This window comes from Lutra lutra, chromosome 10 (genome assembly GCF_902655055.1).
Source record: "Lutra lutra chromosome 10, mLutLut1.2, whole genome shotgun sequence".
Lineage (NCBI taxonomy): Eukaryota > Metazoa > Chordata > Mammalia > Carnivora > Mustelidae > Lutra > Lutra lutra.
The window spans coordinates 109,619,965-109,633,391 of record NC_062287.1 but is presented as its reverse complement, the minus strand read 5'-3'; the positions used below and the strand labels follow the sequence as shown (position 1 = coordinate 109,633,391).

General features: G+C 61.2%; 2 protein-coding genes across 2 annotated transcripts; both read left to right on the top strand.

Moving 5' to 3' along the window:
- Positions 1-3,598: 3,598 nt before the first annotated feature.
- On the top strand, positions 3,599-10,283 carry TBX10 (T-box transcription factor 10). The gene is made up of 8 exons (XM_047694023.1): positions 3,599-3,765; positions 6,147-6,414; positions 6,512-6,613; positions 7,103-7,274; positions 8,439-8,594; positions 8,916-8,983; positions 9,202-9,296; positions 9,728-10,283. The coding sequence occupies exons 1-8, from the start codon at positions 3,759-3,761 to the stop codon at positions 10,015-10,017; spliced, it is 1,158 nt and encodes a 385-aa protein (XP_047549979.1). The 5' UTR covers positions 3,599-3,758; the 3' UTR covers positions 10,018-10,283.
- Positions 10,284-11,319: 1,036 nt separating this feature from the next.
- Positions 11,320-13,386, top strand: NUDT8 (nudix hydrolase 8). The gene is made up of 4 exons (XM_047692594.1): positions 11,320-11,650; positions 12,263-12,395; positions 12,911-12,988; positions 13,080-13,386. The coding sequence occupies exons 1-4, from the start codon at positions 11,457-11,459 to the stop codon at positions 13,299-13,301; spliced, it is 627 nt and encodes a 208-aa protein (XP_047548550.1). The 5' UTR covers positions 11,320-11,456; the 3' UTR covers positions 13,302-13,386.
- The last annotated feature ends 41 nt before the right edge of the window (positions 13,387-13,427 follow it).

Genomic DNA, 13,427 nt, shown 5'->3' with positions numbered 1-13,427 from the left:
ATCCCATGCTGAATGAGGAGCCCCAAGCGGGGCTCAATCTCACAACCCTTCGATCGTGACCTGAGCAGAAAACCAAGAGTTGGTTGCTCAACCGACTGCCCCTCCCAGGCGCCCCTGATTTCTCTCACAATTAAAAAATTTGATAAACTTTTATATTATATTTACTGTGTGTCAAACACTGTTTTAAGGACTATTAACTGTTTAATTTAAACCTCAGGATGATAGGAGAAGATATTATAGTTCCTATTTTACAGTCATGGAAGCTTAGGACCAGAGGGGTTAAGTGACTTGCTCGAGGTCACATAGCTCGCAAGGATTCGAACCCAGGCTTTACTATCAATGCCCTTAACCACTAGGCTGCACTTCCACAATGACAACTGTCTTTCTAAGGTGACTTGTGTCTCCATTTCTAAACACAGGAGCCAGGGCAGAGGTTGGCCCCAGCGACCTTGGCCCTCAGCTCTCTTCCCATGACCGAGACTTCCAGCCACGGCCGCTCGGTATGGCCATCTTCCAGATGTTCAGTGATGAGGTTGTGCTCTATGAGGGGGGGTCCACTAGGTACCCCGTGTTCATCAGGAGGCCGCATACTATGAGAAAGGCATTGCCTCCCTCCAGACTGCCAAGCTCACATTCTCTGTCCCTGCCCTGCCACCCCACTCCAGGTCCCTAACCCACACCAGATCTGCCCAGCCTCAGTCCTCCCATCCGAACAGTGGTTCCTGAGCCACAGTCCTGAGCCCAGGGCCCCCCTTTGCCGTCTGCCATATACCCTGTTTATTGCCATACCTCATACCTCCGTGCCTCAGTTTCCCATCTATAAAATGGAAGATGTCCATGGATTAATGGTTCACGTCCTCTATCCTGTGACCTCACAATCTGGGGCAGGTTTGGCCCAGCGTGGTCTTAGACACGCTGTGTGTCCCGGGGCCAGTGGTGGCTGTCTCTGTACCCACGATGGCTTATCAGTGCCCAGGAGGACTGATTCTCCCACTTGGAGAAAAACTGTCCTGGAGACAACAGACGGGTCCCCCCCAACCTGCCTGTACACCGTGGGCCAGGGAGTCAGTCTGAGAGAGCAGAAGCTCGTGCTCGTGTATGCGCACACGTGTGTGGGTGACCACGTGTGCCTGCCCAGGTATTGTATGTATGTGTGTGACTGCACACACATGTGTTTCCAAGACCAAAGTCCCTAGGGTGTCCTTCCAGGGGTTCTATATGTGGCTGGGCTCAGAGCCCTAATACGCTTTTCCAATGTGTAATGGGCCCAGTTCCCGTGGGGGTTCATGAGGAGTTGGGCTGGGGAGGGGGTGGAGCCCAACAAGGCTTTCCCCGCCCAGGACAGCCTGCCCAGGCGCAGGGATGGGAGAAGAGGTAACTTGACTTGGGGTAGGGGAAATCCTACTAGGGAGGCTGGATGGAAGTCCTCAGCACCTGAGGAGGGAGGGGGCACCGGGTCTGCTGCTGGGGTCCCCTCGGTCCTGAGCTGGGCACTCTGGGGCACCTGTGCAGGCCAAACTGGATACAGCCTGACAGCCATGCCCACCCGAGCCCGACAGGGCATCTGGGGGGCCCGGCGCTCCGACCACAGGTGGTGTCACACCCCGGCCCCACAGCATCCCCCGCCTGGCCCATCCATCTGCCGGCGGCCACAGCTGCCACGCGGCCTCCTACTATCGAGCAGCGAGATGAGAAGGTGTGAAGGATATGGGGGCATGAGGGACGGGCTGGCAGGCAAGATGGATGAGAGGGGCAGGGAGGCCAGCAGGCGCCTCGGGCAGGAAGGGCAGGCCAGCCGGGGAGGCGGTTATGCAGAGTGTGAACGCCTGTGCACAGCGCGCGTGTCAGAGAGACGTGTGTGCACGCACATGGGAGCGTGTGCATGTGTGCTCAAGAGCGGTTATGGGGCGTTGGGGCTTGAGTTCATCTGTGTGCATGTGGGTTGGCGTGTCAGTGTGAGCACAGACGTGTGGGGGGGGTGTTTCCCATCACACAGACCGAAGCTGAGGGCACACACACACACATACACACACACACATCAGTACCCAGCAGAAGACTAGGCTGGCCCACTCCTGGGACTCCAGGCAGAGGGGGAGCCACCAGGACTGGTGGGAATCTCCCAGGACCACCATGGATCCTGGGACAGTGTGGCCCTGCTGGCCACACCCCACTGGGTGGCCCCTGAGAGCCGTTGGGACCCTCACAAGCACAGAGAAGCCCCCTATCTTGCCCCACAGCAAAGTGCAAAGGCTGACATGGGTCTGTGCCAGGGGTCCTCCCGCCTCTCCCAGCTCGGCTGGCAGGAGCCAGGGGGATAGGAGACCACAGCAGGCGGCATCCCTAAGCTAAACGGAGGAGAGGTGGCCCCCCGACATGGGGCTCTGGGAGGAGCCGGGGTGTCCCCCTGGAAGAGAAGTGGCCCCTCCACTCCTCGGTTCCATCACGGCCACTCTCAGGTATGGGCTTCTGCGTACCCCACGTCCCCAGAAGCGGTGGTGTGTTGGGGAAGGGTGGTCTCGCCTGCCTTCAGGACCCCAGTCCAGTATGCCCAGCACAGCCTGAGGTGCTGTCACCTAGCGCTAGCCTGGGGGCTCAAATACCCCCTCCCAGGGCAGGCTAGCTTGGGGTCCAGCCCAGTAATCCTCCCTGGGCCATGAGGTAGTGACGAAATGGCCAAACCACACTCTCCATTGACAGCAACCAGTTTTGGGGTGCCCCCCACCCCGCTGTGCCTTCCTGACTGGTGATCTATGCGTCCCCGAATGGCCGGCCAGGACAGACAGGGACAGCCTGGAGAGGATGCCTAGTCAGGCTGGAGAGAACAGACAGAGCTGTGACCTCTGTCCCGGGCCAGGGTCCTGCCCTGTGGGGATGCCGGAGGCCCCATCAATCAGGACAGGAACGGTTTACCGCTGTCTATCCCAGGGGTGAGATTACGTGCTTACTACAGTTGGGGAAACTGAGGCACAGGGATCTGTGCCACCAGCATTGCACAGCTCATCAGCAAGACTCAGCTTCCTGCCACCCAGGCCAGGGGCTCTGCTGTCACTGGCTGACGCTGACCCCTTGTGTCTCCTGCCCCAGTTGCCCAGGCCATACCGCACCAGCAGCCCCAGGTCAGGGGTCGGGGTCCCGGCGAGAGGGCAACACTTCTGCCATCCAGCCCTCATATTCCTGTGGCTCCTGCGGCCTCCCCAGCCTCCCCCAGGCCCTGTGGGCTCTGAGCCCCTCCAGTCACTGGGCCTGGGCCCCTGCAGACCACCCAACAGGTCCTCAAGATGGGGCCCCCACCTAGCATCTGGGTCCATTGATCAGGAACAGCTGGGGGTCTCCTAGCTGGGGAAGGGAGGGAGCTGGGAGAGGGGACCGGTAGGGGGAGAGGAGGCTTTGCAACGTCAGAGCCTTCCCACCTGCCCTCCTCCCACACAGCGCCACACCCGGAGCTGGACAAGCCCAGCCAGCAGCCTTGTGCAGTCCAGTCTGAGCGTGGCTTGGAGAAGGGGCCCTGCCTCCCCCCAGAACCAGGGTCCCACCTGCAGAGAGCAGGTGCCTGGCGCCGGTGGAGAAGTAAGACGTGAGTGATTGCTCGGAGGGAAGGGCGGTCCTGCAGAACGGAGCCGGAGCCGTGCCGCTGAGTGGGCCAGGAGATCCTGAGAGGCTGACCACCCTCCCAGCAGGCAGGGGGCCCCCAGGTGGCAGCTGCAGCCGGCCCCCCACTGAACAGGGCTCCTCCAGGAGCCAACGTCCAGGCCGTCCCCATGGCAGGTACGGTGTAGGCAGCCGAAATGGCTCCATGGCTGGGCTCAGGCTCCGGGGTGAATGGGGCAGGGCAGGGACTGGGTATGGGGACCAAGGAAACCCCTGCTGGACCCAGGTCCTGGGCCAGAGGGTGGGGTGGGGGCACTTCACACTGAGGCCTCAGATCCCACCAGGGCAGGGCTGATGGGCTCATATTTGTAGGTACAAATTTGGGGGTGTTGCTGGGTAGGGATAATGAGTCATTTCTGGGAACGGAAAGCCTTTTCAGGCATGGGTGACCTTGGACCTGTCCGCTCTCCTCTCTGGGCCTCACTCATTGAGTATCAACATTGGGGCGTGGGGAGGAACTGGGCAAGAAGGCTTTAACTTCCCCTCCAGACCTGACTCCGTGCTTGTGGGAAATTGTCAAATCCCGACCCCAAGGGATGCCTACTTCTAGAGGAACCAGGCAGAAAACAGGCCCCTCCCGAGTTCCTGAGAGCCCTCGGGGGTGGTCCGCTGACTGAGGTGGGCAGGGGATGGGCTCGTTGAAGACTTGGGACCCAGCAACCAGCCCGCAAAGTTCCCAGACCCAGGGAAGCCCTGAGCCTCTCCCTTGGGGGCCCAGAACCATAGATCCAGGGGTACCAGTTACCTGGATGATGGACCTGCCCCCTCAGGGGCACGGAGCAATGGACCATTGCCCATCTGACGGCCCGGTCCCAGTGCTGGGGGACATCAGCCCGTATAGCCGTCCTGCCCCTCGGGAACGCAGAGCTGATGTGCCCCCTCCCTCTCAGAGAGAACCCACACTCCCAGGCTGCAGAACTCCCAGGGGCTTTGATGAGGGGCCACTTTTCCTATGCGACCCCTCAGGGCTGCTAAATACGAGGTCACAGACCCTGAGCCCCACACCGAGATGAGGTACCTGTTGTAAGCCAGCTCCGACCACGCGCTGCCCACCTGCTGGCTCATCTCACGTACACCACCCCCACCGCGGAATCTCCCTCCACCCATCTGTCTGTCTGTCCATCCATCCGACACCGAAATCCACCTCTGCCCCCGGGGAATCTCAGTTTTACCAGGCTCTTGGTCCCTCCGGGGGAGGTTAGAAACGAATAGTCTGTGTTCCAGGATTTTTTTTTCCCTCCCTGGTGTTAATTTTTAAATTGTGGTAAAATATACATAACATAAAAATTTCCATTTTAGCCATTTTTAAGTGCACAGCTCAGGGGCACGAGGGACGCCCACACTGCTGTGTTTGCATCCCCACCATCCGTCTCTAGAAGTCTGGCATCTCGCACAACTGAAACTCTGTCCGCATTAAACACTCACTCCCTGTCCCACTCCCTCTGCGCCGCACCCCCCCCCCCCTCGCAACCACCATTCTCCTCCCTGTGAATCGGACCATTCATGGAATCACACAGGACTTGTCCTTTTGTGTCTGGCTTGTTTCACTTAGAATAACGTCCTCAAAGTCCCTCCATGTCACAGCACACAGCAGGATGTCCTTCCTCTTTAAGGGGGAATAATGGTCCATCATCTGGCCAGACCACAGTTTGCTTGCTCACTCGTGGCCATTCAGGGTGCTCTCTCCTTCAGGCTATTGGGGACAAGGCTGCTGTGGACACAGATGTGCACGAATCTGTCAGGTCCCCGCCCCCCACCCCCAGTTCCTTTTGTGCAATTCTCCACGTCTCGGCAAATGCCCAGAAGTGGAGTTGCTGGATGTGTGGTCGTTCCGCTCTCCAGCAGCCGCGTCGTTTCCCATCCCGCCGGCCATGCACCCGGGCTCCCACTTCTCACATCGTCTCCGATCCCAGCAGCTTGTTTTCGCTTTCTTCTTGGCTTTTGTTTGGTGTTGGGAATAGCCCTCCGCGTGGCTGTAAAGTCGTATCTCACTGTAGCTGGAATTTTTTTTTTTTTTTTTTTAAGACTAGAAGACGACAAAACTTGTGGCCAAGGCTTGAGCCAGGATTGTACATCAAAAACTGGAACTTTAGGGGAAAAGTGAGGAGGCCTTGTTGAAGGGTCTGGTGGGTGCCAGGCTCCGTAATCATGGACCCTATGAGGCAGATATTAAGAACCCCTTGCGACAGATATGGAAACTGAGGGTCCGAGGTGGGGGAGGGCGTGGAACAATTTGCTCATAGCCATGAGTCCACTTGATGGCTCAAAGCTTCCCTGGGGAACCAGACACGCCCCGTCTCTGGCCTCCAGGAGCTTTAAGTCTGCATTTACCTCACGAAGGGAGGCTCAGTCAGGGGTGCTAGGGGAACGCAGGCCTGGCAGTCAGGGAGGGCTTCCTGCAGGAAGAGGCACATACGTGCGGCCTGAAGGATGAGAGCTGGCTTGGTGGCAAGGGGGTGAGGCAAACAGGGGCCCACACTCTCATCCTCTCTCCCCAGCTTTCCTTTCTGCTGGCCTCGGGGTACTTGCGTCCTCAGAGCCCTACACCCTGCCCATGACCAGCTCCAGCTGGGAGCCCCGGCTGGACTCCCCATTCCCGTTGGGCCCTTCGACCGGCTCTGCAGGGACCCAAGTCGTGGCCGAGCCCAGCAAGCAGGGACCCAAGAACCCACGTGTGTCCAGCGTGACAGTTCAGCTGGAGATGAAGGCTCTGTGGGAGGAATTCAACCAGCTGGGCACAGAGATGATTGTCACCAAGGCAGGCAGGTGTGAGCAGCGGACGTGTGCATGTGTGTGTGTGTGTGGTGGGGACGGGGGTCATGCCGGCGCTACATTTGGGCTCCTGAGCACCTCTCCCCTGCAGGCGGATGTTTCCCACCTTCCAGGTGAAGATCCTGGGCATGGACACGTTGGCTGACTATGCCTTGCTCATGGACTTCGTGCCTCTGGATGACAAAAGATACAGGTCTGGGGGCTGCCCAGGGAGGGAGCTCAGATAGCAGGGGCTGAGCCAGGAAGCAGACCCCTCCCCGCACTCTGGGGTGAGCCAGGGGCCCTTCGGAGCAGCGTCAGGCAGGCCTATCCTCGGGCAACAATGGAAGCCTGATGGCAGCAGGGGAGCCGAGCTCAGGGCAGCCGAGAGTCTCAAGTGGGATAGCGGGCCAGCCCAGGCAGGCAGAGTGGCCCAGGCAGGCAGAGTGGCACAGGCAGGCAGAATGGCCCAGGCAGGCAGAGTGGCCCAGGCAGGCAGAGTGGCCCAGGCAGGCAGAGTGGGCCAGCTCAGTGCAACCATGGGGAACTCAAGGCTGACTCGAGGCCTCACGTTCCTCATGTGCGAGGTGGGGCTGGTGCACAGGCAGTCATGTTGAGGGATGGCCCCACGCCCCGCCGGCGCCGGCTCCAGGTGGGGTGGGGGTCCAGGTGGGGCACCCCTGCCACCTGCTCTGCTCCCCAGGTACGCCTTTCACAGCTCAGCCTGGCTGGTGGCAGGCAAAGCAGACCCGGTCACACCCGGTCGTGTGCACTTCCACCCGGACTCGCCGGCCAAGGGCGCGCAGTGGATGCGCCAGATTGTGTCCTTCGACAAGCTCAAGCTGACCAACAACCTGCTGGATGACAACGGCCACGTGAGGCCCCAGGCAGTGGGGAGGGGTCAGGCCAGGGCTGGGGGACGCTGGGGTCTGATCGTGATGAAGTCTGGGACCAGGGCTAGCCGTGCCGTCCATGCCCAGTGGCCTTGGTGCCCAGCACCCCCACCTGCTACTGATGGCCAATGCTGGGGGCCAAGTTCACCTGGCCAGGGGCTGGACAGCAGAGGGGACTGTCCAAGCAGGCGGGTGAGGGGGCAGGAGGTGTGGGAATGTTCCAGCAAACACTGTCCTCCTTGTAGACAGTATTTCTGGAATTCCTACCACAGGCCAGGCCCCTGGTAGGTGCAGGAACCCAGCACTGTTGCCATTTTGTCAAACAGACAAAGATCCCTGCCTCCTGGGGTAGGGGACAGATGGTAAACAAAGAATCCAGAAGGCCCTGTGTGCAGTGTCTCAGATGCTGATGAATGCCAGGAGAAAAAGGAACCTAGGGAGGGGGACTGAGACAGAGGTGAATTGTCCATTCACAGAGGTTCTAGAAGCTGCTGAGTCAATATTTGAAGAGAGATCTAAAGGAAACGGGGAAGGCCCCTGTGCACACAGAAGTGGAAGCTGTTGCAGGGGACGAACAGCAAGTGAAAAGGCCCTGAGGATGCAGAATGTTGGGCCAGTGGGTGGGTGGGAGGGGAGTGCAAGGAGGCTCCATGTGTCTGAAGTGGACTGAATAGAGGTGGGAGGAGAGGGACCCCGAGGCTGCCAGGGCTGATCTGTGGAGCCCACTGGCTGTGGAGAGGGTTCTGACCTTTGCTCTGCACAGGAGGCTTTTGAACGGGGTGACATGGAGCAGCTCACTGGGGTTGCTGTGCACGGAATGGACAGAGAAGCTGGGAGATGGGCCAGGAGGCAGTGGAGGAAATCTAGGCAGACATGATGGTGGCCAGGCGGAGTGGGGACGGTGGGTTGGGAGAGGTGGTCAGATTCTGGATATTTCTGAAAACTGACAGAAGGATGTGGTTGTGACAGAAGGCAAAGAGGCAAAAATGCTGACACAAAGGGGCCTTTGCCACAGAGCTATAGGCTCTGGAGGCCAGACTGTGCCCCCATTATAAGAAAGGCAGTCTTCATGCCCTGGAGAGGATTTATCCTCAGGGAGGGTTTGCAGCTTCTCCCCTGCACACCACCTTCCGCAACCCCCCGCAGATCATTCTCAACTCCATGCACCGCTACCAGCCCCGATTCCACGTGGTCTTTGTGGACCCGCGCAAGGACAGTGAGCGCTACGCCCAGGAGAACTTCAAGTCCTTCATCTTCACGGAGACCCAGTTCACGGCCGTGACAGCCTATCAGAACCACCGGGTGGGTTGGGCCACAGCTCACAAGGCCACTGCCAGCCCATTTCACAGGGAGGGAGACCGAGGCTCAAGGCTCTGAGCTCTCACGTGCTCACAGGGTCTAGCCCTGGGCCCGGCCCTTCTCTCCTTCTCTAGGCCTCAGCAGACCTCTGCCCTCAGTCATTCCCCTGCTGTCATGCCCACCTCTATGGCTCCCGGGCTGACGGGCCCAGGTCCCAGGGCCTCATGATTGGGGCATCCAGGGAAGACGGGGTGGCTGAACGTGGGGCCCCGCAGCCTTTCCCTGGCTCAGGGCCGGCCCATAACCACACTTTCTCCTCTGCAGATCACCCAGCTGAAAATTGCCAGCAACCCTTTTGCCAAGGGCTTTAGGGAGACTGACTCGGACTCCTGGTACTGTCTGGGCCCTGGCAGCTCCACCCACCTGCCCTCACCCAGCCCCTTGCCCCCATCCTCATCCCCCGGGCCTCTCCTAAGGCCTCTCCTCAGACCTTCTCTGAGGGTCGTGCCCACTGACTCATCCTGGGGTCCTACTGTCTTATTGATCACAACCCTCGGCCTGGGCTCTCCCCTTGAACTTCTGCCTCCATTCCCGCCTGTTGTACCTTCAGGACTGTATCTCCACGAGCCCTGCTCAGCATCGCCGCCCGGAGTCACAGCAGCCTCCGCCCCTGCCTGCTGAAGGGCCCTGCAGAGCAGGAAAAAGGTTCGCCCCCAGGAGGACCAGAGCCTGCATGGTGGGCAGGAAGTGAGGTGACAGGGCCACAGGGCCTCCAACAACGGGCTCTGGCAGGTTCAGCAAGCCCGCTGGGCACCTGTGTGGAGAAAGAGCGGGAGGCAGAGATTTCTGGAATAAGTTAGGACTAACGGCAGAGAGAACAGGACAGGGACAAGGTGCTAAGAGCAGGGGTGGGAGGTTCAGGTGGGCTTCGTAGAGGAGGTGGCTCCTGAGCAGGAGCCTTGAAGAACTGGGAAGGATTTGGATAATTAGAGAGGGTGGGGAAGAGGGAACAGGGAAGGGAGAGGGAGGAGCAAAGGCTGAGAAAGGGAGGAGTGGGATGGGAGCAGGGAAGGAACAAGGGAGGCTGAGGATGTAAGGGGAGGTCTGGGGTCCACTCAGACCACATCCTCCCTCAGACCCCAACAAAGCTCCAGCCTCCAACTCCAGGACATCTGCCCAGGTGCACCATCAGCTGCTGTCCCCCACTGATACTCTGCTGGCCCCAGCCACCTACCAGCCCCTCAACTACCAGGGCCTGTACCCTGGAGCCTCAAGTCCCCTCAGAATCCCAAGGGCCCGACCCACACCGTATCCCCTCCCGAATATTCAGGCCGGCAGAGATCAGGAAGGCCTGCCCCTCCCAGCTAGGCTGGGGCTCCTGTCCCCCACCGCCGTGTGCTTGGGGCCTGTCCAGGACCCTCAGTGATGATGAGGGCCCTGTGGACGGACTCGTCTTGCCCCGAATGTTACCCCCTCCAGCCTTGCCTCTACAGAGGCCCTGTCCCCTTCCAAGGAGAGCAGGGCAGGTGGAAGCCCAGAGAGGAAGGCTACCTGCCCAGAATCGCAGCAAGGCTGAGAAGGTGCCAGGCTTGGAACCAGCCGCCTCCTCCCCTCAACCTGTCCCCTTCTGCCTTGAGGGGTGACTCGGCCAAGCCCTGCTTCACCTCTCCCTTTCCCCCAACATTAAACTATTTGGCACGAGTAGTCAGAGCACTTCTGTCCTCGGGGCTCGGGGTGGAGGGACTCAGGAACACCTGGACCCCAGATAATGAGCTGCAGACACCCCAAAGCTCTGTCCAGTGCGGGTGGTGTCTCTGGGAGCACAGTGATGGCCAAGGTGCTGATACCAACTGACACCAGGGCTCTGGCTGAGGCTGCACTTTCTGGTCCCTAACTTGTGTGTCGAGGTGAGGACTGAAACCGCAGCTCAACGAGGCACCTGCTCAAAATCAATGCAAGGCACAGTGACACAGGCCACTCCACGTAACGGGGCTGTGCCCAAGACTGGGGTGGTCTGGTCTTGAGAAGCGGGCGTCTGGAGGGATGCAGAGACATGACAGGCCGTGACCGCACGGGCCAGGCCAAGATGGGGGCGGGGGAGGGAGAGGGGCTTGAGAATCCAGCCAAGACTTGAGGCAGGACAGCTTCACAGAAAGGTGACATTTCCGCCAACACCTAAAGGGGTAGCAATTGCGAGGGAAAGGGGCGGGGAGGAGTGGAGACAAGTTCCCCGCGACGGGAAAAGCGGGGCAAAGGCCTGCGACTGGAGAGAGTCGCCTGGAGAGGAGCCCCGAGGGGAACCCGGCTGCGCGCTCCCGCCGCAGTCCCTGACGTCCCCGGCGTCCAGGAGGAGCGCCCCGTGGACCCCCGAAACGCTGACTCCCAACATCCTGGAACACTTCGCGTTAGGTCCTTAGGAAAGGGACGGGCACAGGAGGGACGCGGGGCCCGGCAAAGCCTCGAAGCCTGACACCCCGAGTCCCGAAGCCCGCGGTCAGGAGGGCCGGGTGCGGAAGCCGGACGCGCGCCGCGAGACGCCCCAGCGGCTCTGAGACTCTCCCCCCGCACCACCGCCAGCTCCGCCCCCGGCCCGGGCCCGCCCCTCTGCCGGAAGCCGTATCCTCGGGACTCGCCCCTTCCGGCCCCGCCCTCCAACGGGGGGAGGGGGGCTTTCAGGCCCCGCCCCGTTCCGTCGAGGCCCCGCCTCTCACGTAGGCCCCGCCCCCAAGGGCACGGCTGGAGGGGCTCCCGGACTGCTCCCACGGCCCCGCCCAGCTTCCCCGGGGAGGCCGAGGACGAGTGCTGTCCTTCCCCTTCCCTCCCGAGGCCCGGCGCCCTCCTTGTCCCAGCTGCGCCGGGCCGGACATGCAGCCCGACTGCCTGTCGGCGGAGGGCGAACGGCGCTGCAGGCGGCTGCTGGCGGGGGCCACGGCCCGGCTCCGCTCTCGCCCCGCGGCGGCCGCGGTGCTGGTGCCGCTGTGCTCGGTGCGCGGGGTCCCGGCGCTGCTCTACACGCTGCGGTCCAGCCGCCTGTCCGGGAGCCACAAGGGTGACGTCAGGTACACTGGCTGGGAACTCCTGTCCCTTCTGGGAGGACCGGAGGCACCTGAGCAAGGCGCTTCGCCTCTGCGAGCCTGGGTTTCCGCCTCTGGGGAACGGGTCTGGGGAGAGCCGCGGCCCCGCGTCCCTCCGACCCGAGCCTGACGCCGTGGGTGCTCCTGTCCGGTCGCCACGCCGGACCCCTCGAAGCGCGTCCCGCACCGCCTCGGGCTGGGGACACCTCTCGGAGCTGTGTCCGCCTCTCCAAAAAGGCAGGACCCCGCCCCCTGCCGGAGACTCAAGGGAGATTCGGGTCCTGGAGCCGAAGAAGCTGGCCGGAGGGGGCTGCCTGGTTTCCAGCCCTGGTCCCGTCCGCGTCCCCGTCCACGGGGGTCATAGAGCCACTGGGGCCACCATAGGCAAAACATGAGCTCCAGGGCCTCCCCCTTACCTCTGTCGTTCAGGGAGGTAGACCGAGCCTGGAGAGCTCATGTGGCTTGCCTGAGGCCTCACTACAAACTAGAGGCAGAGACTGAAGATGCTTAGGTGGGTGACTAGCCCTCTGCCAAAGCTGTCACCCCCACCCACCATGGCCCCAACAGACCAAGGACCAGGCTCCCTGTGCTTGTCAGTTTCCCAGGTGGCAAATGTGACCCCACTGACCAGGATGTGGTGCACACAGCCCTAAGGGAGACCCATGAGGAGCTGGGCCTTTCTGTACCTGAGGAGCATGTGTGGGGCATCCTGCGGCCTGTGCAGGACAGGGTAAGGCCACCACCAGGGACAAGGAGGGTGGCCATGGTCTCTGGCAGGCTGACAGCATGGTGGAGCCCCATACATCTGCCTGGTGGTCACGTTCCATCCCCACACCACCCAACAGAGAAGGGCTGGGGTATCTTCACTCCTTTTCACGGGGGATCCTGAGGCTCAGATCTGGGGCTGGAGGTGGCCCCAGGGTAAGCCAGCTCTGCCCAGCTTGGCGGAAAAGGGTTGGGGAAGGCTTCACAGGGCAGACAGGAATTGGATGATGAGTGGGAGATTTTAGGGGAGTAAAAGTCAGGAAAGGTTATTCTAAGCGGTGGGAACCGTCTGCAAAGGCCCAGAGGGCTGCATGGCTCTGGCGAGTTTCAGGGCCCTCAGTTAGTCACCCAGGCTGGTGGGCTCAAGGACAGGGGCCTCCAGTGCTGAAGGGCTCTGGATGGCTAGGGGGTGGTGTCCCCCTCAGGCTCCCCTCCCCAAGACCATGCCTCCCCTGACTGCCTGTCACCCTCCTGCCCCAGCAAAAGGCCAAAGTGGTGCCAGTGCTTGCCGGCGTGGGCCCCCTGGATCCCCAGAGTCTCAGGCCCAACCCAGAAGAGGTGAGTGGGGGCGATGGTGGGGGCCGACCAACTGGGGAGGCTCCGTCCGCAGCAGTCCTCCGTCCGCTCTCTGACTGCCTCTTTCCCACAGGTGGATGAGGTATTTGCCCTGCCCCTGGCCCACCTGTCGCAGGCGCAGAACCAAGGGTATACCCACTTCTGCCGGCGTGGCCACTTCAGCTACACACTGCCTGTCTTCCTGCACGGGCCCCACCGTGTCTGGGGGCTCACGGCCGTCATCACTGAGTTCACCCTGCAGCTGCTGGTCCCTGGTGCCTACCAGCCCCGCCTGGCCAGCTCGGCTGGCCCCTAGGCTGAAGGCCTGGCCCCGGGCAGCCCCCTCCTTCAGTCTGTCGGGCCAGCTCCACTCCCGGACTGAATAAAGAGCTTTTACCAATTCTGTGGCAGCCGCATCTTCTGCACTGGGGCCTTGACCTTG

Coding starts and splice junctions, on each gene's coding strand:
- TBX10 (XM_047694023.1), top strand. Junction 6,614..7,102: donor CTGGATGACAAAAGATACAG/GTCTGGGGGCTG, acceptor TCTGCTCCCCAG/GTACGCCTTTCACAGCTCAG. Junction 8,984..9,201: donor GAGACTGACTCGGACTCCTG/GTACTGTCTGGG, acceptor TTGTACCTTCAG/GACTGTATCTCCACGAGCCC.
- NUDT8 (XM_047692594.1), top strand. CDS start 11,457: ATGCAGCCCGACTGCCTGTCGGCGGAGGGCGAACGGCGCTGCAGGCGG. Junction 11,651..12,262: donor AGCCACAAGGGTGACGTCAG/GTACACTGGCTG, acceptor TGTGCTTGTCAG/TTTCCCAGGTGGCAAATGTG. Junction 12,989..13,079: donor TCAGGCCCAACCCAGAAGAG/GTGAGTGGGGGC, acceptor TCTTTCCCACAG/GTGGATGAGGTATTTGCCCT.